We start from the raw sequence: 23,139 nt of genomic DNA on the forward strand, positions 1-23,139 counted from the left end.
AATTGGATCACGGAGATCATATTGTGGAATTTGTCAGCTCTGGACCAAAGTCCTACGGTTATCGAACTCGTTATGGGAAGACTGTAATGAAGGTAAAGGGTATAACGTTAAACTATACCAACGCCAAAATTGTGAATCTGAGCTCTTTGATAGATCTGGTTGACAAAAGTGTGAAAAGCCCCGACTGTACCGACGAAATTATGACGTCCAACAATCAAATCGTCAGAGATAAAAGAGGTTTTCACTTGAAAAACAAATCACAAACTAAACGTTTCCGAGTAGTGTACGATAAACGCGTTCTATTACCGGATAGCGCCACAATTCCTTACGGATATTAAACATTTACTTTGCTGAAAAAATAATGGCCGTACCTAACTCGTTCGATGCTAGACTTCAACTTCCTTTTTCTTGTATAGTTTGTGGACCCAGCAATAGCGGAAAATCTTTTTTCATCAAAATGTTACTTGAAAATTGTACGGACTCAATGTCTAAAATTCCGGACCGGATTGTATGGTGTTACACTTGCTGGCAACCCCTCTACGACGAGTTGATGGACAAACTAAACATTTATTTTGTTCAAGGTATACCCGAATCATTGTGCGACGATGAACTTTTCCCTCCGCACAAAACAAACTTGTTGGTGATTGATGATTTGATGGAGTCCGCTAGCAAGAGTGAGGAAGTAGAAAAGGCTTTTACAAAATATACCCACCATAGAAACCTCAGCGTGATCTATTTGGTTCAAAATTTGTTTTTTCAAGGGAGAAGTAGCAGAACTATAAATTTAAATACCAATTACATGGTGCTTTTTAAAAATCCTAGAGATAAGCTACAGATCAACGTGTTGGCGCGTCAGATGTACCCCCGTAACAGCAAGTACTTTTTAGAATGCTTTCAAGACGCTACCTCTAGACCCTATGGGTATTTATTAGTAGACTTGAAAGCTTCAACGCCAGAAGATCTTAGACTCAGATCGGGTTTGTTTTTACAGGAGGTTCCTGCGGTGTACGTACCGAAGAAAAAGGTTTTCGCATAATGTCCGATCGGTTAAAGAGAAATTATCAGGTTTTGAAATCGCTACATCAGGCATCGCCTCGAGAAAGGAAACTTATACTGCGTCAAGCTCCCACAGACCTCGTACTAGCCATTTGTGAAATAGCATTAAATCTACTGAGAGGACGCATTCCTTTAACGGCTCAACAGTACGCTCGACTGAAAAGACAGAAAAAAGCGATTAAACTTTTTGCCGATAAAAGAAAATCTGTAAAGGTTAAAAGAAATACTATTAATCAATCCGGAGGTTTTCTTCTACCTTTGCTAAGCGTCGCGGTACCCTTCATCAGCAGCTTAATAGCGGCCCGTCAGAAATAGCATGGAAAACGCTGTGAAAATGTATCTGGTACCTCAGCAGCAACTTGATAAGATTAATTCTGTGTCGAGCGGAAAACCTAATGTTAGACAGACGGTGGAAAATGATCTGGATGCTACCATGAGACATATTCTGAATAGGTCTGATTTGATGCCTTACGAAAAGGCCAAACTTTATGCCTCGGTCTTGCAAAGATTCCTAAACATCGTCAAACAAGGAGATGAGGAAACGGTTCAATTAACTCTGTCCCTGCCCGTAGACTCTAACAATAAAACAATACCGGAGACCGATGTGGATCGCGGTGCGTCCGAAGACGTAATTGTCAAAGAAGTAATCGGAAACATTCCGGCAAGAAACAGAAAAAATGCTTCTTTCATCATGGAAAAAATATCCAAATCTAGCGACGTAGCTTCCTGGAATGATAAAGGTGAATTCATTTTCAAAGGAAGGACGATCAGGGGTTCACACGTATTGGATTTGATTAAAAACCTCACGGCCCCTCAAAAAGTGTCGGATGATCGCAGACCTTTGGGGTGGATCGAGATGTTAAAAACTGTAGCCGGATTGAATATTCCCTTTTCAACTATACCTAACGTCGGCGTTCGACGTAAGATAACGGACATTAAAAGAGGCGATCCTTTGTACTCACCAAGCTCAACTTCTAAGAGCGATGACTCTGACTCTAGCATTGACACTCTTGAGCCTGTTTTCAAGTCTCCTCGTTTTACCTCAACACCTTGGATAAGTTTTTAATCGTGCATGTCTTTAAAAATGTTATAAATGATGATGATGATACAATGTAAATATTTGTTATTCTTTATTTCATTAAATGTATATACTTTAACATGATTTACATCTACAGAGTCGTTATTTCACACTACACTCTAGTTTATGCACTGAACACATTTCACAAATTGTTTTTTATTCACTCTGGGATATATATTTTTTACAAAAGCTTTAACCATATCATCGTTTCTTTTCAAATCATCCGTATACATAGACATAATTTGATTAAAAGAATAGCCTCTAGCTCTGTGACACAAAAAGAATACGCAGTGTTGCCCGCAGTAAGTCGAGTCACTCCTTTGAACTTGTTTTGAGTTGTGTTTTATTTCACAACAGTTCTTTTTAAAAAAAGAATGAATAGAATCATGAAAGAGTTCAGAGTTTGGCGGATTTCCGTACGAATCAAAAAATTCTCCCGAGGCGTCATCGTTGAGACATATGGCCAACCAGTGTTCTCCGGGCATGTAGCTGGGGTGAGTGTTTACGATGAAAAATGCCGGAGCGCGTTCCACCTTATTCTCGGGTAGTTCATCGCAAGGAAACACACCGTAGAATATCTTTTTCGCAGGAGGATAACTTTTCATCAGCACGGAAAGTTCTCTGGTGTCCATAATTACTGATAATCGATGAGGACGTTTCGTCGATTATTGATTTCCAGCATAGAGTCGAAGCTGGCGTATACAATTAGATTTACCGTTCTCGGTAGAGGGTTTCTGAATCTGAGTTCCAACCTCATATTTCCCGACTTTATCAAAGATAGATGTTGTCCGCAATCATCCGGGCTCAGGTTAAAAGCTAAAAGGGTGTATCCTTGAGAATAATCCTGGCGGTTTATAGCCAAAGCTTGATCCTTTAGATTTTTCCCTGAAGCTAAAACCAACGAATGAAATTCGCGGACGGCATTACCGCTTTGAAAATTAGGTTGAAACGGTTTTGCAGGGTGCTGAACACCGTCGACGTACAAAGCAATAAACTCTGCATCATTATGTTTAAAGTTAAAAGGATTTTTATCATATGCACCGATAAAAGCGTCATTATCAATCATACCAATTATAACCGTTTTAGGGAGAGGTCCGAGGAATAAATTCTCTTGGGTGCATACGCGACTCCCCACAGGTAGGCTAAAAGTCTTCATACACACTCTTTCAAGCGGGTATTTAGCCGTAGCGTTAAGTAAAGCCTGCGCGTGCCCCATCTTGACAGCCGGGGAAACGGAGACTTTTTTTACGTACAGAGAAGCCGTTAGTATTTTAAGTGTGTAATCCCTGGCTCCTTCTTTCATCATGCAAAATTCGTCCTTACTTCGAATCATCTTAATTTTCAAGTCAACTCCGTTCAGTAAAAGTTTTTCTTGAAAAAATATATCGGAGTGGATATGACCTATTAAGTCAAAGATTCTACTTTCTTGGCTGTAAGAAGACCTGATTTTGAAGCCGTTGTTACGTCCTTGAGGATCGGTCGCGTCCATGTGGCCGTACGAGTCTTTGTAAAATAATCCTGCGGTGAATTGTGTATCCAAGGTATGTTTGCTATAGTTAAGAAGCAATTCCATTATTGCCCTGTAGGGGTAGGTATTACTCGACTGGCTGATGAGTCGATCTCCCAGCATGACGTCTACTTGTGAAAAAAGAGACGCTATAGGATAGTTTATTACACCCACCTTTGAATCGTTAGCCAAGTCTGTACCGTCAGAATTTGTGATTTTACATCTCAGGTGTAAAAAAGTGTTGTTCAGATCTAGGTAGTCTTCACCATTTCCTGCCACGTAAAACTCCAAGGGTCCGTCATCGGTCAGAGCCGAAAGAGGAGGGATTTCGACGTAAGTATACTTTTCGACGCTAGTCTGCGTGTACGGCACTGTAAATAAATCTAATTCGGACTTGGTACATTCGGTTGAAAGTCTGTGAAGTAAAGCCATGGTTTTAGAAAATGTTCACCTTTCTTCGTTTATCCGAGACTGAGGGAGAGCGCTTGTTGCTCCTCCGTTTGTGTTTTTTCAATATGATCTTTTTCACAGACGTCTTGCGTTTTTTTATTCCCAATCGTTTTACGCATTCCCGGAGGTCTCCTAAAGTTCTTGTAGGCAAATGCCGCGAGACCGTCACCCTCTTGTTTTTGTGATTTAGATTTTACGACGTTGCTTACCACGTCGCTTACGATACTTTTTGCAGCGGTTTTTAAATGAGGTTTAGCAATCGTTATTCCTCTTTTTAAAATTGGTACCGCCATTCTAAAGAGTGATTTGAAGATCCCTCCTAAGCCCGAGCCGTACATCACCGGGGAGCCATAGTACCCCGGAAGACCGTTGCCTGCTTGATGCTTATAATAGTCCACATAGATCTGAGGGTCTACGTACCTTTCACCAATCATTGTTCAAACACGAAAGGAATGCTTTGCGGGTCTAAAATGAAGTTTAGCAACAAATTTTCCGTAGAGAAAACGAATATGTTTGTTCTGATCGGATTTTACCTCTATAACTAAATCGTTGATAAGACTCTTGCTCACAGGTACGTAATGCGGCTTGTCATAAGTTATTGTGACAATTTCATTGTTTTTCCCGCTTATATGTACGCATCTCAGTAGCGGTACAAAACTATCGCCGACCCTTTGATGATGAATAATGTCTGTATAAACAAACATGGTGTAAAATCCTGCATGAATATCGGCCAGATAGGGCGCTTCAGGGTTACTCTGAGTGAGGTCCGTAGCGTCATCCATACCTATCATATAGCCTAATCTCCCGTTGGAAACGCTCAACGAATACGGTTTTTTGGTTTCCATGCGGATTTTGTTGGTCTGAGCATTATAAACAATAGTTAGGTCTAAAGCTAATTTTTCTAAAGTCGCATTCATTTCACGAACCACTTGTTCTATGTCACCGTAATACCCTTCACTCATATGACAGCTATACAATTCATGATTTATTCCATCGTCGTAGCGGACAAAAAAGACGGTTTCGCGATCCTTCAAAGAGTACCACGTGTGGGGGTATTGCACTTCAGCGAGAGCCACCTCCCAATCGCCCGCCAACTCTATGGGCTTTGCAAATTTAGTTGTGTAACACGAAATCTTATTGTTGGGATACACGTGATTGGAAGAGTTGCTGGGGAGAGTCACAAAGAAACCGTTCTCTTCCATGATGCGCTGTTTATGATAATCGGTCATTACAAACGAATCTACTTATTCTTTGACTATGTTCACAATGTCTTTGGCCGGGATCCACGAGTTGAATTTATCCGGCCACCCCACCCATTTCACTAAACACATTTTTTTCCTATTTTGCATCCTTTCTTGTATTATTTTTTCTATTTTAAAGGATTTGTCTTTTCCGACTATAATTTTTTGCAGTTCCGGTTCGTAAAACGTACCCGTTATTTCTTCACCGTCGGCATCATGTAGTTTATATACCGGAGGATCTCTCGGAATCCTTTCGGAAATTGTAAAATATTCATCCGTATAGTTTTGTTCATACCCCTTTTCAAAATGTGCTTTTAGTCGCGAAATCCTGACAACGTCACCGATCTTAAACTTGAAGCGTAGTTTTTTAACTCTCGAAGGAAACAGTCCGTACAAGGTTTTAAAAACTTTGAAGGAGTTTGTTTCATCAACCTCGACAGGTTTCATTTTGATGCTGCTGTGGTAGTTATGATTGTACGAGTGAACCAATTCCTGAACCACATCGATGTACTTTCTCGTATTAACCGCTGTAAAGTATTTCCACATTTTATTCCTCAAGGTCCTATTAAACCTTTCACAAACAGATGCTTTCTGACCCGTACCCGTAGCAAAGTGAACGATGTTGTGCTTTTTCATTAATCCTTGAAAATTTTTGTTGAAAAATTCTTTTCCTTGATCCGTTTGCAATTTTTTAGGAACACGCCCTTCCTTAAGAATAGAATTAAAAGCGTCGGTCACCTCAACGCCCGTCTTGTTTCGCAATACGCGTACCCAAGCGTATTTAGATAAAATATCTATACACGTTAACATAAATTTCATATCTTTGTTATCCTTTGACAAGTTTGACATATCCACTAAATCGGCTTGCCATTGTTCATCCATGTTTTTCACAAACACTCTGTTTGTTTTAAATTTTCCTAAAACAGGTTTGTGAAGAGTATACGCGTCCTGCGCAGACAGCCAGTTTTTAACATCTTTAATATTCGCTCTCGATCCTTTTTTCTCAAAAATTGCCCTTTGTAAACTCTCAACCCCTCCGTAAGACCCAGGGTTGGAGGGGTCATAATAAATCTTTTTCAACAAGCCCTCAGTCATTGTGCTAGGTCTCACCAATAATGGACAGAGAATAAGAATGTAATCAGCTTTTATTACTACAAACTCAAAAGCCTCGTTAAATGATACACATTTACATTATTTTGTTTTTCATTAAAAAAAGATATCAAACAGTTTACAGTTTTTTCAACATGAACATGTTTCTTAACTATCATTTTCAAAACACATGCGTCGGTTATATAGGTATGAATACACATTAAAAACTTAAACTTTAAGCAGAGTAGAGCCGTTATCCGAACTTTTATTCGGCTATGGGTGAAAGCTTGGATGGAAGAGACGATGTTACCCATGTGAGCGCCGTTTCGGATGATTCCAGAGAACTGTGGAAATCCCAGTACTCAACAATGTCCTCGATCACCGTATCGTTGTAGATAGACGCAGTTTTATGCTTAATGTCTCTCAGAGCCGTCTTGAAGTCAGGTTCGTCTCGCAGTTGGCACACTGTAGTTTCAGCCGCTGCTTGGATTTTTTCCAGAGACGGTACATGTGAGATACCGCACAACTTTAGAGCTCTGGCCAAGGTGTATTTCAACCAAGGTCTAAACAACTTTGTCAAAAGTCTTTTAGCGTTGATGTGCAGATAGAAGTCTTCAGGATCATACAGACACGAATGTTGTCGCTGACTCGGGTGATCGGTGGCGCATCCGTTGCAATGCTCTCTCAGATCCTTTTCAATGATTTTGTCCAGCAGATCCCCGGTGACAGCGCGGATGATGGAGAGCATGGTCGTTCCGATACATCCGTCGATTTCATCCGATGTACCCGGTTTGGTTGATCCTGGGGTAAGACCCTCCATGACCGGAGAGTACGAGTACAGGTTTAAGAGTTCTTGAGTCATTTCAACAGCGGATTACCCCCGACACAGCAGCGTGTATAGAACAAGTATGACTCGTAGATAGAGACGGTCTTAATTTATTAGTTAGATAGTATGGTAGGCGTTGCTTACGTTTGGACTCCGCCCCAGGCTCTTTCACATACATTTCACATACTCTTTCATGAAACCCCATATGGTCTAGCGGTAAGGATTCCTGGCTTTCATCCGGGCGGCCCGGGTTCGACTCCCGGTATGGGAATAGTATTTTTATGTATTTATTTTTAAATTACTAATTAAATAACTCTTAAACACTAACAAAGTTTCTACATAACATCATTATTTTGCTTGATGATGCACGACATGCATGGTGTCGGCTATGTTTGAAATCTTGCGATCTTCCGCTGTGACATACACAATGGTGATTTCACGTTTAGGATACTCTGCGAAAGGATTGTCGGTGAGAGAATCAAAATAATCATTCAGTCTCATCTTAAGTTTCTCCAGTCTCTTAATGTTATACACATCCTTAATCAATTGCTTGACGATTATGCAACATTCTCTCATGTTCTCTTTCCAATCATTCCACTTTAGCTTTATGAAGGAGTTGGCGGTTCGACTCTGATCACTGTTTGATGGCTCAAAGCGTACTTCTTCCATAGACATGATAGTAACGACTGAACCGTCAATCCTGGAGATTTTTAGTCCGTAACAGAGTTCTGATGACTCGCACGGGGCTATTGAAATATAGCAAGTCTCAGACTCTGTATGCGATACGGTTCTAGAGTTCATAACTCCTACCAATCCTTCACAGTGTTTTGTGAAACACTCCCAATCTCCTATTTGAAAAGTGATTCGACATGTCGCATCTTCAAACATCTCTGTTGGTCCGGTAAACAGAGTAACATGGTACACATCTTTGTGGAGACAGAATCCAAAGAATCGACCGTCTGATAGCGGCCAAGCACGCATTTTTTCAGACTCTGCGATTTCCGATCTGGGTATAAAAGAAAAACGCTTTCTTGGTGCGTTCGTAAGAGCATCCATGTTTTGCGATCTTTTGCTAAGGAATAAATCAAATAAAACAATAATTATTTAATGATATAGTTTTATAAAATATATAAATTGAATTAAACAATATCTTATAAACTCTTACCCGTGTAACGTTAGAAACACCACCGCCTGTTGAATGTTTGGTAGAGTACCGTAACCTCTCTGCTTTTATTGAATAAAGGGCGTGGTTATATTACGTATGTACACGTATCTACACGTAATTATTCCTTATTGGTTGCTCGGATAAATAAAATAATTTTGTGTCTGAACATGTCTCACTGTGTGTGTGTGTGTGTGTGTGTGTGAAGTCAAGAGACTGAATGTTTGGTTAAGGGGGGCTGGCGGGTGTGTGAGCAGGACCGTGACTGTGTGTGTGTGTGTATGTCTGTGCGCGTGTACGTGCCTGTATGTGTGTGTGTGTGTGTGTGTGTGTGTGTGTGTGTGTGTGTGAGAGAGGGGCCTCCGAACAGGTTTGGCTGTGGGTAAAAGTATTCTCATGCAGGAAAATATTCTCTTTTACACACTAATAATCATTATTCTTGATTGATTGATTATCTGGATATGGGGGGTCTGAACAGGTGGGAGGATGGGAAACTATCAGCCATACATTTTCCAAAAGAGCAGGAAAATATTCTCTTACACATAAACAATATTAATCATTATTCTTGATTGATTGATTATCAGAATATGGGGGTCTGAACAGCTGGGAGGATGGGAAACTATCAGCCATACATTTTCAAAAAGAGCGGGAAAATATTCTATTACACATAAACACTATTAATCATTATTCTTGATTGATTAATTGTCAGGATATGGTGGGCCTGAACAGCTGGGAGGATGGGAAACTATCAGCAATACATTTTCAAAAAGAGCGGGAAAATATCCTCTTACACATAAACACTATTAATTATTATTCTTGATTGATTGATTGTCAGGATATGGTGGGCCTGAACAGCTGGGAGGATGGGAAACTATCAGCCATACATTTTCAAAAAGAGCGGGAAAATATTCTCTTACACATAAACAATATTAATCATTATTCTTGATTGATTGATTATCTGAATATGGGGGGCCTGAACAGCTGGGAGGATGGGAAACTATCAGCCATACATTTTCAAAAAGAGCGGGAAAATATTCTATTACACATAAACACTATTAATCATTATCTTTGATTGATTTATTGAACAGGTGTTTGGGGGGGGGGGGGGGGGGGGGGAGGGGGGAGGGGGGGGCGGGGTCAAATAAAGGTCAACCTGTCACTTTGATGGCTTGTGTCCTATACTATATATATCATCCCTGTCAAATAATCAAACCTATAGGTTTTATGAATTATAAATAACTTAGTTAAAACATAAGCTACAAAAGTGCTTCAGCCAGAATACAAGAAGTATTCATATACATAAAAGGAACATGATATCCCTGTCAAATAAACACACCTAAAGGATTCATAAAGTTAACTTAGTTACAACATAAGCTAAAGTGCTTCAGTCAGTATAAGGAAAATATTGTATGTAGTGGAGTTATTTGAGGTGGTGGAACAGATGTATTAACGTTACCGCTGCTGGTCGGCTCCACTCTCCGGCACAAATCCGCTTACCACGGGCAAAGTTCAACATGGTTCAACTTTGACCTCGCGGCAAGCGGTACCACGGTGAGAACGCGTGACGTGAACTCACGCGACCAGGTAAATTTTGTAGTCCAAACAAGCAAAAAGCATGGGCGAGCGACTGATTTTAACTGTTAGCGAATTCACTGTCCGAGCCTCCATCACTGTCAAAGCCTCCATCAATGTCAGAGCCACATGTCTACAGATGCTGTAGCCGGCACCACACACCAAAACACTAGTCGCAGGGGTGACGTGTTTTACTAAACCCCGCCTATTATCAGCAGGAGATGCTCAGCGTCAGCAGCAGCGCAACGCACCCGCAACTGACCAGCGTAGAGCAGAGCGGCAGCACAGCGGAATGCCGCGTGGCATACCGCGTGCAGTGTGTAAGCACCTTTAGTTCGTGGACGCAGGTAAAGCACGTAACGTAGCGCAACTTGTTAGCTAATCTAGGCAATTTGATATGTCTCCAGTTTAGTTTAGCGTTGTTTAATGTCTAAACGGGATCTATGTAATCCATGATCATTAGCTAAAATATTTAGGTTATATTCGCCTCAATGGTCTGTTAACATCGTGCAGACAGACTAATTTCATACAGCTTTCAGTGGATTTAATATTCTAGTAATTTAGGCGTTAATACACGTTAGTTAATTCATTAACAAACACCTTTCATCTCCATTAACCTTCACTGTTTTTTAGAAAGCCCTGAAGGCAGAATTTTGTTAAAGAATTTGCTAAGGTTGTAACATTTTTAATAAAGGGATTATTCTACTGTATATGTTACTAAATACAGGAGATTATATAATCTGTGTAGCTGCATATGAACAGAGATTACTGGTCTTTATAAATTAAATCCACATCTAACCAGTGAATTTAGAATATACATATAACTTACCACCACATGCTTTCTCAGGTTTGATGTGAAAGCTGACAGCTCTGTCTGGTGGGGCATATTTTGTAGTTCATGAGGAAGTTATTGCCTCGTTATTTCACGCTCGGGAGGGGGGGGCGGGAGGGGGCGGGGTCAAATAAAGGTCAACCTGTCACTTTGATGGCTTGTGTCCTATACTATATATATCATCCCTGTCAAATAATCAAACCTATAGGTTTTATGAATTATAAATAACTTAGTTAAAACATAAGCTACAAAAGTGCTTCAGCCAGAATACAAGAAGTATTCATATACATAAAAGGAACATGATATCCCTGTCAAATAAACACACCTAAAGGATTCATAAAGTTAACTTAGTTACAACATAAGCTAAAGTGCTTCAGTCAGTATAAGGAAAATATTGTATGTAGTGGAGTTATTTGAGGTGGTGGAACAGATGTATTAACGTTACCGCTGCTGGTCGGCTCCACTCTCCGGCACAATTTGCAGCAAACTGAAGTTCATTAGACCTTCTAAAGTCGGACCAAATTCTCACCACTGAATTAGACCTCCCTCCTTCAATTAATCACTTGTGGAAGCGGCAGGGGCATTACTTTTGCATCCAAAATCCCCCGCGCTGGATCCGAGCGGACCCGCGGCTGAACGCTGAACGAGCGGACCCGCGGCTGTCCGCTGAACGAGCGGACCCGCGGCCGAAAGAGCGGACCCGCGGCTGACCGCTGAACGAGCGGACCCGCGCCCGACCGCTGAACGAGCGGACCCGTGGCTGAACGAGCGGACCCTCGGATGACCCCTGAACGAGCGGACCCGAGGCTAGGCTAGGCTAGACTCCGCTCGGTTCGGTTCAGTTCCGCTCCGCTCCAGCGCAGAACATTTCAGATGCGGACCTAGACTACCCAAGCCTTGAATCCGCTCGTCCCGGCTTCGTTTGGCTCCAGCGCAAAGCATTTTAGATGCGTAGCGGAGCGGACCCGAGACTAGCCTAGCCTAGCCTAGCCTAGCCAAATCTAACCTAGCCTAGCCTAGCCTATCTGGCTACGTGCCTGTGTGATTACGTCATCACGCATAGACATAGCCCAGCTACAGAGACTGTGTTCAGCTCTGGGGCGAGCTTACACCAGTAAAAAATGCCTGTCCGTGTAAATAATACATATCGATATACCACAAAAAGGATATCACCGTTATTGAAACATTTCTTACAAATACCGATATCGAATTATTGTCCAGGCCTATATATATATATATATATATATATATATATATATATATATATATATGTGTGTGTGTGTGTGTGTGTGTGTATGTTTTAATGTATTATTCAGTTTATTTATAAGTATTGTTTAGTGTATTTTGTGGTCTGAAGCAAAACTAGAATCAAAATCTCTGGCTTGTTTCTCAGCTCTGACTTTGGTTGTGGCGGGTAGAATCTCAAACAGGAAACAGGAAATACTCCGTAGGGTAGACTGTCCTATTTCAGTACTGCCATCGCAGCCTACCCATCCTTCGAAGGACACACCTTCATAGACCGCGTCCTTCGAAGGATGCAGACCCTGAATTGAGACACAGCCCAAGACTTTCAGAAAGGTAAACTTAAGGTGCTTACACACTGCACGCGGTAGGTGCGGCGCGGTACGCTGACCTCCATAGGATTCAATAGTGTCTAGAGCGGTAGAGCGGTGCGTCGCTGCCGCGGAGCAGAGCGGAAAGCGGCGCGTTTCCCCGCCCATAACCACGGCTCCACCGCGCTACCGCTTACCACGGGCAAAGTTCAACATGGTTCAACTTTGACCTCGCGGCAAGCGGTACCACGGTGAGAACGCGTGACGTGAACTCACGCGACCAGGTAAATTTTGTAGTCCAAACAAGCAAAAAGCATGGGCGAGCGACTGATTTTAACTGTTAGCGAATTCACTGTCCGAGCCTCCATCACTGTCAAAGCCTCCATCAATGTCAGAGCCACATGTCTACAGATGCTGTAGCCGGCACCACACACCAAAACACTAGTCGCAGGGGTGACGTGTTTTACTAAACCCCGCCTATTATCAGCAGGAGATGCTCAGCGTCAGCAGCAGCGCAACGCACCCGCAACTGACCAGCGTAGAGCAGAGCGGCAGCACAGCGGAATGCCGCGTGGCATACCGCGTGCAGTGTGTAAGCACCTTTAGTTCGTGGACGCAGGTAAAGCACGTAACGTAGCGCAACTTGTTAGCTAATCTAGGCAATTTGATATGTCTCCAGTTTAGTTTAGCGTTGTTTAATGTCTAAACGGGATCTATGTAATCCATGATCATTAGCTAAAATATTTAGGTTATATTCGCCTCAATGGTCTGTTAACATCGTGCAGACAGACTAATTTCATACAGCTTTCAGTGGATTTAATATTCTAGTAATTTAGGCGTTAATACACGTTAGTTAATTCATTAACAAACACCTTTCATCTCCATTAACCTTCACTGTTTTTTAGAAAGCCCTGAAGGCAGAATTTTGTTAAAGAATTTGCTAAGGTTGTAACATTTTTAATAAAGGGATTATTCTACTGTATATGTTACTAAATACAGGAGATTATATAATCTGTGTAGCTGCATATGAACAGAGATTACTGGTCTTTATAAATTAAATCCACATCTAACCAGTGAATTTAGAATATACATATAACTTACCACCACATGCTTTCTCAGGTTTGATGTGAAAGCTGACAGCTCTGTCTGGTGGGGCATATTTTGTAGTTCATGAGGAAGTTATTGCCTCGTTATTTCACGCTCGAGCATCTGTGCGCATTTTTTTTTATTCAGACAATTGTTTTTTTCCCAGCATTTTATTTTTTACTCAGTAACGGGGAGTTCTCAATGTAGCAAAGTAAATTACTTGTGTCAAAATGTAGTTGAGTAAAAGTAAAATTACCTATTTTAAAAACTACTTTAAAACTGACAAATTACTCATAAAATCTACTTAATTACAGTAACGTGATAAAATGTAATTCGTTACTTTCCAACTATGATAATAACTAGTAACTATATTTTGGGAATTTTAAATGGTTTAGTGAACTTGTGTGGTTCCTCACTTTTCTTTAAAGACCGATGTTATGACCAGTTGTGCTAGCCTGTCCAATCGTGCTACCCTTGAGTATTTTTAAAAATAAGCACACTTTTAGAAACTTGCTTCTAACAGGACATTTGGATAAACTAGCTAACTAAGTCATTGTATCAAAAAGTATAGTTAAGGTAATGAAATGTGATTAGATGTAGTTTGTATTTTTAATGCTTATTATTGCTATTTTATTTATTTATTGCTATTTACACTTATGTATCACTTAGAGCAAGAATGACAGGAACATTGTAGATGAAGATAAACTGCAAAATCATAAAAACGTGAAAAAAATAGGTCCATGCGGGCGCACTGGTGGTAAGAAGAATATATCGGATGGGTAGCACAGCTTGACAGACCACCAGTAGCACCTAGCTCTTACAAGGATCTACTTATCCACAACAGTGGACAATGAACACACAAAATCATAAGGCACAATAATTGCAGGCACCTATAATAGTACAATAAATTGTATAAGTTACTTTATTTAACAATAAGATAAACAATCAGTTAATGAAGGCTTAAATGATAAAAGGTTAAGTGAGCACGGAGCTAAGACGCTAACTTAGATTAGAGAATTTGAGCTATTTACCTTTATAATCAAAAATAAACTGCTTGAAAAAGAACTTACATCCCTTATCGAGTTTTGCATGTTTGTTCCTCGATAGGGCCTCAACGGTTCTGGCAACATTATCCTGCCTAAAGTGCGAAAAAAGATTAAGAACCGGAATTAGGTTTACCCATCACCTCACCCGGAACCTGACCTCCTCCTTGCATGAAAACAGCTAATCATGGAGTCCATGGCCCCCACCTCACCCACCTTGGCTCAGGACTGTCCACAGACAGCGCTGAACCCGGGCTGCAGCAGAGCCGACACTGTCAGCTAAAGAGCTTACAGCTTCTGTTTACACCGGCTAGTTAGCATTAGCTATATTGTATAAGTAACAATAGGTTTGAATTGGTTGATTTCATGTTTTACAGAGACCTTAAATATACACTAGGGAAGCACGGTTTGACAAGGTAGCACAACTCAACAGAACACCAGTCAAAGCGTTTTTTTTTTATATAGAGCGGACTTGAAAATGCTCATGCACCAAATCCCCAAGTTTAAGGTAGGAGTTTATTAGTGTTTGTCACGCCCTTGCTCTGTTTTCCTGTGTTTTCCCTGTTTCCTAGTGTGTTTCCCAGTATTTTTTCGTCATGTGTGTGTAACTTGTAGCTCCGCCCTTTCCCCCAGGTGTCCATTGTTTCATGTTAGTATAAATAGTTCCCCTTAGTCTATGTTTGCGGTCGGTCTATGCACCTTCCCATGTTGTCTGGCTACGCGGCTAACTCAGTTAGCTTCCCCTGCTAACACGGCGCTCTCCTCTCCGGCTGCTTCGGCGCTCGCTCCTCTTACGGCTGCAGACCCAATTCCCATGATGGCTGCTAGTTTAGCTAAAAGAAACTTTATCAATGCCTCAGGTAGAGCGGCACCACTCAGCCGTGAGGAGGGGGGCCCTTACGGAGAGCCGTTTTCCCTGCAGCATTGATACCATTTTTTTCGCCATCGCTGAGAGTCTGACGGTAAGCGAAGTTTAAGGGTTTACCTAACTAATACTTAGTGCTATATCTTTATAACTACAGCTGTATATCTGAAAACATTTTGAGTTTTAGAGCTGTAAAATTCACTGTTGGGTGGGGGTGGGGGTGGGGGGCGGGGTTAATTAATTCAGTGATCTAAAGCAGGACTAAATAGAAAAACCTGAGCACAACAATTTTTTTTATTATTATTGTGTAATAAAAATAATAATAATATTAGCAATAATTATAATAATAATGACCTTTTCTGCACTACAAGGATGTAGTACGGACTACAAGAATAAAATTTTAACAAAAATACACATTTTATGTAAGCAAAGTTTAATAGCAATAATACATAAAAAAATACATAAAACCATGACGATGAATATACGTTGAATCATAATTAAATCAATATGCACAAATAAATAAATTCTGATGTCGGAGATCAATGTTGTTTCAGTGCATTAGAAATTAACTTTATTTCAACATATTTTTGCACTCTGGGTCCCCTATTAGAATTACAAGTTAATCCATTAAGCTATTAAGTTGTAAAACCTCTGCTGTAAACATGCTCTACAATCCAGAATGTAATTCTTAATGATTCAAAGGTAGAAACAGAGCCAGTCAAAAGTTTACACACGGCTTAAATTCTGTGTTTTTTCATTTTTCTTTTAAATGACCTGCATTGTAGATAATACCAAACTCATCCAAACTATGAGGAAAAAGGCAGGCAGCGATGGGATAACAGCTGAAGTCCTGAAATGCGGGAAGTCTGCTCTACGCAAAAAACTTAACAAGCTCTTCTGTATGTGCTGGGGTGAAGGTGCTGTACTACAAGACATGCGGGATGCCACCATCGTCACCCTGTATAAGAACAAAAATGATTTTTTTCTTGCCACTCTTCCATAAAGGCCATATTTGTGGAGTGCATGACTAATAGTTGTCCTGTGGACAGATTCTCCCATTTGAGCTGTGCATTTCTGCATACCCTCCAGAGTGTCCACAGGCAACTTGGCTGAATTTTTTGTTTTCATGAAACTTCTGTTTGTTCTTTAACAAGCCACTGAGGTTTTCACAGAGCAGGTGTATTTATACTGAGACTAAATTATTTTGCACGTCAAACTTTTCAGATTTTTATTTAATTAAAATTTTGAAAATCATGTATCATTTTCGTTTAACTTCATAATTATGTGCTCCTTTGTGTTGGTTTATTACAATTTCAATAAAATACAGGTGACAAAATGTGGAAAAGTTCTGCAAATTACTGAACTAAGGATGCTTTCTTATCTACCTTTTGGATTTTTTGTTTGGTCCAAATCAAAATAGCAGGTGTAAAAGTTGCCACAAAAAAACATGGACCCGTTTGTCTGCAGTATGAAACACTTTTAAGATGGTTCAGAGATTTAGACCAATTTTACTGTAAGCAGAACAAGACCTCAGGTTGTGATTCATCACTCATCACTGACCTCGCGTGTAAACCTGGCACCCAAAGAGGCAAAAGCTTGTGTCAGTAAAGCTGCTGACTGCAGGACATATCTGAACAGGCATCTGAACTCAAGCCTAAACAAAGTGAATTGACTGCTTTTTCTGTGGCAGGTATATCCAGATTAGTTTTAATATTAGCTGCAGCAAAAACCTGCTGCAAAAACTTAAAAAACAAAAAAAAATCCTGCACAGAGAGGGGAGGGGCTTCCCCCCACCAGCAAACTGACTGTCCTCCGCTCACCGCAAAAACAGCAAGCTGATTGGCTGTTTCTCCTGAAAGGCGGAACGTTCCCCTGATCCGGCTCCATGATTGGCGATAAGAGATTCCTCGTTCACACAGCGATCAGTGACCTGTCTCCTCATTAATAGCAAAGCTGAGCTGAGGGAATCGATATCATTTTTGTAGGGGGACCAATTTCCTACGCCAATGGCCATTAGGCACATTCATGATGTTGTCTCAGATAACTGTGTGTTGTGGTGTGTGCTTTTGTCTGTTGAAATAAACAATGAACTACAGTAACCTCACATCCTCAAATGGGAAATAAGGTCTTATTCTGTGTGTGCGCACGCGCACGTGTGTGTGCGCGTAGTCTTGCTTATGCTGTTGGACGTGTTGAACTACGTTTTGAAGAAGTGGAATTTTTTCCTGGAAAAGAGGCCTGATGAGTGTATGTGTGTGTGTTTTGGAACTAGCGAGGTTGATTATATCTCTCAAACAATAACAATTTCATCACCATCTGTCCAGTTGACTTAGCGAGGTAAGAGGCATACGCTGAGTACATGTGAATGATTTCTAGGAACTAAAGCTGTTTAAGAATATCTTAGAAGGCGTGGTTTGTTTTTCTTTGCACTTTCAGGCTGAGGGACAATCTTACATCCTCTGTGGTCAAAACGTGTGCTTAAAATTAAACTTGTTTGTTGGTTGTGCTTAAAAATTGTTCTCTTAGTATGTATTATATGGTTGCCTGCAGTTCTCTGTGCTCAGAATCTGAATGCATATCAGTGCTTCTTACAAACCAGTTTACACGTGACTGAAACAGGGAACTCAAGACAAAATTTATGGAGGAGGGGGAGTGACTGGGGCTGGGCTGTTTGCACCAATCAGAACACAGAGGACCATGTGACAGGGAACCAGTGGGGTCTGTGCTGACTGTTAACCTTCCTTTACTGAAAAATACAAGATATTCCAAAGCAGCAGAGCCTCTCCCTCTGTTAACTGGGTGATTGTGTTGGTGAATGGCTGCAGGCGGTGCTGGAAGGTCATTCTCATGACAGGAACACTGAATCACCGCAACCAAAAAAAACAGAAGGGTTTAGAAGTTTGGATAGTCCTGTTTTTGTGAGCACAGGATCAGGCTTTAATGGGTTTAAATAATCACTGAGCTCCAACAAATACACCCTGTTCTGTGGAGTTTTTAATAACATAAAAAACATACAGATTACATTAAATAATATTTAAGGCCCAAAAACTACATCCTGATTAATAGTGACATTAATCAGTCAGCATTAATGTGTTTAAGGGATTGGAAGAAACCCTGCAGTTTAACACAATCTGTGGTGTTTTTGATACTAAATATCTGCTTTTGTCAGCACTGTGCTCAGAATCTGAATGAGTTTCAGTGCTCTTTACATCTAAGCCAGTCTACACGTGACTGAAATGGGAACTCAGATTTCCAGGAACTCAAGGCAGCATTTACTGAGGAATGGGGGTGGCTAGGGCTAGCCTGTTTGCACTAATCAGTACAAAGAAGACCATGTGACAGAGGAAGTCTGTGATATTAAGTTTAGATAAACTAAATGTCAGTCAATTAGTCAGTTTAGTGTATATTGTGTGTTTAGTGTGTAAAATATAGTGATATACTTTTCCATATAACCTATCCAACATAGTCAGATGTCGTGTGTTATACAACAGTTCTATAATTTCCATATAAACAGCTGTGGTGCTGAGGTTGATAACTAAACAGCAGAAGTGTTAGAGATTTTAAAATATCACTTTTGTTGCATGTTCAAAGATAGAACAGTGTTCTAAAACTGATATATATATATATATATATATATATATATATATATACATATATATATATATATATATATATATGTATATATATATATATATATATATATATATCAACAAGACACCTCAAACAAGCCAACAAACTTCAACATTCAAATGTCAAATTCTTGAGATTTATTAAAATGCTTCACCCAAAAACATGAATGGCAAATGATTTAGAATGGCATTTGAATTATATTAATTTGCTATGGCAGTTGTGGATGAAGTGTTTCTGACAGCAGGTGGAACATTTTTCACACACTGTACTAGTTGGCAGATTACACAGGGTCGACCCCATGTCTATATTTAGACTGGATCATTAGACCGCACAGCCCCAGTTACATAACTGCTTCACACTGCAGCACAACATTGACCACTAGTTCACCTTCCAGGTCATGTAATGTTTCCTGGTTAAATAAATCTCATTGGTAAAAAGACAGTTTTAATGTTGTTCAGACAGCAGTAAATCAATGCGTCTCAAACCGCATTACTTGCAGGAACATGTTAGCTACATTTGCTTTGTCTTTCCTTCAGTACTTCAAAAGAATGTACATAAAAAAGAATGTTTTTCTGTGTTTGGGTGTTTGCCTGATGAAGTAAAGAAGCTAATATTCATAATCAAACATGTTTCTGTGATGTTTGGGTGCATTTGGGGTAAGGGGGATATTTTTGGTGTAAAATGTTTGCTTGAATGTGGTTAAAGTGACTGAAACATGGCAGTGCATGGGTAATTGAGAGAAAAACTTTTTTAAGAGCTGACTTCTTGCCTAAGACCACAGTATTTTGAAATAAAGCTGTGTACCAGAATCTGTAGCAACCTGTCTGGTCTTGAACTTGCTTTCTGCCAGCTGGAGTAAAGGCATTTGAATCGGATTTTCAGGCCCGTAGCCAGCATTGTGATGGGGGGGATCTTTTTCCCCCAAAAGTGGACTTCATTTGGCTCTCTACTCCAATGCCCCCTAAATACACAAGCACACTTCAAACCTTTTAATTTAGACATATTTTATTTATTATAAGTTTGTTGTGAATCTGTTGTTGCTGTCCTTATTTGTTCGTCTGTTGTTGCCCACTGTTAACATAAATTTGATGTGATTTTGATTCTGTGATGTGACTTCATTGTCTGTCTCTGTTGCTTTGTTCCATTGTCTCTGTTGCTGCCCTCCATTGTCCGTCTCTGATGTTGCTGTCCTTTATTGTCTATCTCTCTACTATTGACATAAATAGATAAGAATTACTTCATTAGGAACACTATCGGTATGGTCATTAAAACTTAAACATGAATTAATAATAATATAAATTGAAGTGTTCTGTCTTATTAAAATCTTCCTATAACTGTGCTGGGACTTCGTTGCCCCCCCCCCTTCAGCTCGCTGAACTCGGCGCCTGATTGGCTGACAGAGCTCATTTGCATACCGTCTGGTCTGTGAGGGTCTGCTGATTCATTAGATATGCGTGGATTCGTGGAGCGACCAATAATCCGCTTTTAATAACGCGTTAAAATTGATATTATTTTTTTCTGCCTCAAATTATTTCAAGCACTGTTTGGATATATGTGAGAATTACTGGTGACTGGATTGCGTTTTGAAGGTTAGAGTGTGGGGGAAGCGCTGGAGGGGGTTGGGTGTGTGTCTCGAGTGTCCTGAGGTAAACACAAAGCGAAACACAAACAGATTTAAACTCTAAACACAGTTCCGTAATCCGGAGAGGCAGACGGTTCGAATGGTGTATAACATGTCCGCATTCGATCAAATATGGACGTACGAAAAACGTGAATATGAAAATAATATTTCATAACTTTCATAAACCAGGCATATTTCGCCCTAAATGTTTATTTTCTGAAAGGAGATACGGCTAAATAGGCTAGATAACTGAAAAGCTTTAAAATGGCATATTGGGTGCCTACATTGAACCTAAGTATTCATAAACACAGCCAGATATTAAATATGATATTTTTCTGGCCCGCCGGCGGGCCAGGGCGTGTTAAGAGGCTAACCCCCTTTTTACACCTCTATACTGTATTTTATATATGGCCTTAGGAGCAACAGGCATGTTGAGAGTAAAATACACCCTAGCTTGATCGTCAGCATTGCAAAGTGAGTGACTGAATGTTATTGTCACTTAACCTACATTTCTTAAAAATCAACTAAAATCCAGACTTTGGAGTTATCGCAATAATAACAGTAATAATCCAGTGTTACATGTACAATTATACTATTGGCCTAAGCCGAGCCCGGCACTTTTAACGCAGGGGAGTTGTAAAGAAATAGAAGCCCTGCACTCAGCAACTTACCGATTTTGGTAAGTTTTTTTTTAACAAGTCACCATTTTGGGACAATGTTACCGCCGTTTTCTTCCGTTTTCGCTCCTTGTCTTCTTTTTTACCCATTTTCTCAAGTAACTTTCCCCTGATTCTTATTCTTTCCACAAGCTAAGAACAGAAATGGGGGAATTACCGCCACCTACTGGATTGGTGTAAAACAGTCTGAACAAAATATTTAAAGAGAAACAATAACAAGGATTTGGGGTGGCTGAGGGGGGGTTGTGGGGGATGGGGGGGGATGGGGGGGATGAACGAACCCTTCGATCCCCCCTGGCTACGGGCCTGATTTTGGATGACAGGAATGCCTTTAAATAACTATTTAGCTGAATGTTGCTAGGGAAGACTTTGGGCGTTCTCATTGTTAAGTGATTAAAGTATGTTGTTTCCAAAAGCCAGTGCATTAGTACTTTATTACAGTTTTTTTCCAAATGTTTAAATGCATTTCTATAAACTTGGCTCAGTTTCTTAAAACTTTAAACACAAACTGAAAAGTATGAACTGCTTTGTTGAAACTCCAATTCGCTAGCAAAACTGATTCCTTCCACCAAAACATTACATACAGCTATTTATATACTTATCTCTTTCAGAGCATCAAATAAACACTGACAAGATCAATTCAGAGCACTATTATCAGAAGTATTTGGTTATGATTTTGACTTTGTGAGGCCACTGTACAAATTCAAATGCATACAAATCCATGGAAATATGTTGGCTTTCTGTTCTTTATATTTGTTTGGTGGGGTGTAGGATCCCCCATATAGCATTACAGTACTACATGTATATGCAACACAAGTGTAAGACATTTTTACTGTATGTAGTTTGTTGCAAAACTGTAATTTTCACCTATGTAAGTACAATGAGAAACATGAGGAAGATCAGTTCACATACAAAGAGCTAACAAAAACGTACTTGTTGCAAAATGCAAAAAACAGATCACTGTTCATCAGACCTTTGATCTCGGTCAGCCAGAGGACCTGTACTAAATGATGCACTTTGTGTTTAGTGATTTGAAAAGCTGGGATTTAAAATGATATTTGAGTGAGAACATATAGAATTGTGTTTAGAGTTTAGCAGTTTGGAGTCACAATGTTGACACATGAGCTTCATGTTTTTGGATTTGTGTGCATAGTTTCATATTTTGTGTTTATACAATGTGGAAAAACTGTAAACAGGGTTATGTGTTTATAAATTTCATACTAAATCTATTAATTTCCCATTTTTTTCCCAAACTGAGACTGATTATTATTAGTAAATGAATGAGTCCTAAAGGGTCTGGTTAGAAACTGGTCATGCATTCTTGGGCCTTTTTTAAGTGGTTAAGCTGGTGTTACATGCTACTACAGGCATTAATTTGCATGCAGGAGTAAACCCAGTGTTTTACCCAGGTCCAACTCGTCTCATTTGTCTCACAGGCCCCGAGTTCCTCAGTAAATCCGTCTTGATCTTCCTCTGATTCCATGATTCCATCGTCTGTTGGCTGCAGCTCCTTTCTGTAATCCAGGCCTTTGGTGTTGAGGTAATATCTCTAGTGTAATAAGGGTAATTTGTCTTAATGTGCTCTACTGCTGAACCCAGCACTGCTCTATATACCAGACCTGCCCATGTTGTCTTACTAATTTTACAGAGCGTGTTCTTGGAATGGAGTCCAGAACCGAAATGTGAGAAGATCTTGCAGGGGATCCTTGGACAGCAAAGCACTTTGGCTCCTGCTCACAGCCTTATGATATGACTGTACCACAGTGGTGTGCAGTGAGGCCCTATATATTATAGTTATTGTAAACTATAAGCAAGTATTTTATAAAGTACCTAAAAAAACTAATACAAAGC

General features: G+C 40.1%; 1 protein-coding gene and 1 non-coding gene across 8 annotated transcripts in view; one reads left to right on the forward strand and one right to left on the reverse strand.

Annotated features, from left to right (window-relative positions):
• lpin1a (lipin 1a) overlaps nt 1–22,774 on the reverse strand; it is a 78,335-nt gene extending 55,561 nt beyond the window's left edge. For all 7 annotated transcript variants that reach the window (XR_007424192.1, XR_007424190.1, XR_007424191.1 and 4 more), the window contains exon 1: nt 22,694–22,774. Coding sequence is in view for 4 of the 7 variants with exons in the window: in XM_007240767.4 (XP_007240829.3) it covers nt 22,694–22,771 (78 nt within the window). In the remaining 3 variants the exon portion in view is untranslated. The remainder of the gene's footprint in view (nt 1–22,693) is intronic.
• Nucleotides 7,447–7,518, forward strand: trnae-uuc (transfer RNA glutamic acid (anticodon UUC)). Its single transcript has one exon. It is a non-coding gene; the product is annotated as a tRNA-Glu (tRNA).
• Nucleotides 22,775–23,139: the final 365 nt, after the last annotated feature.

The sequence above is a fragment of the Astyanax mexicanus genome, chromosome 14, assembly GCF_023375975.1.
Source record: "Astyanax mexicanus isolate ESR-SI-001 chromosome 14, AstMex3_surface, whole genome shotgun sequence".
NCBI classification, from domain to species: Eukaryota; Metazoa; Chordata; class Actinopteri; order Characiformes; family Acestrorhamphidae; genus Astyanax; species Astyanax mexicanus.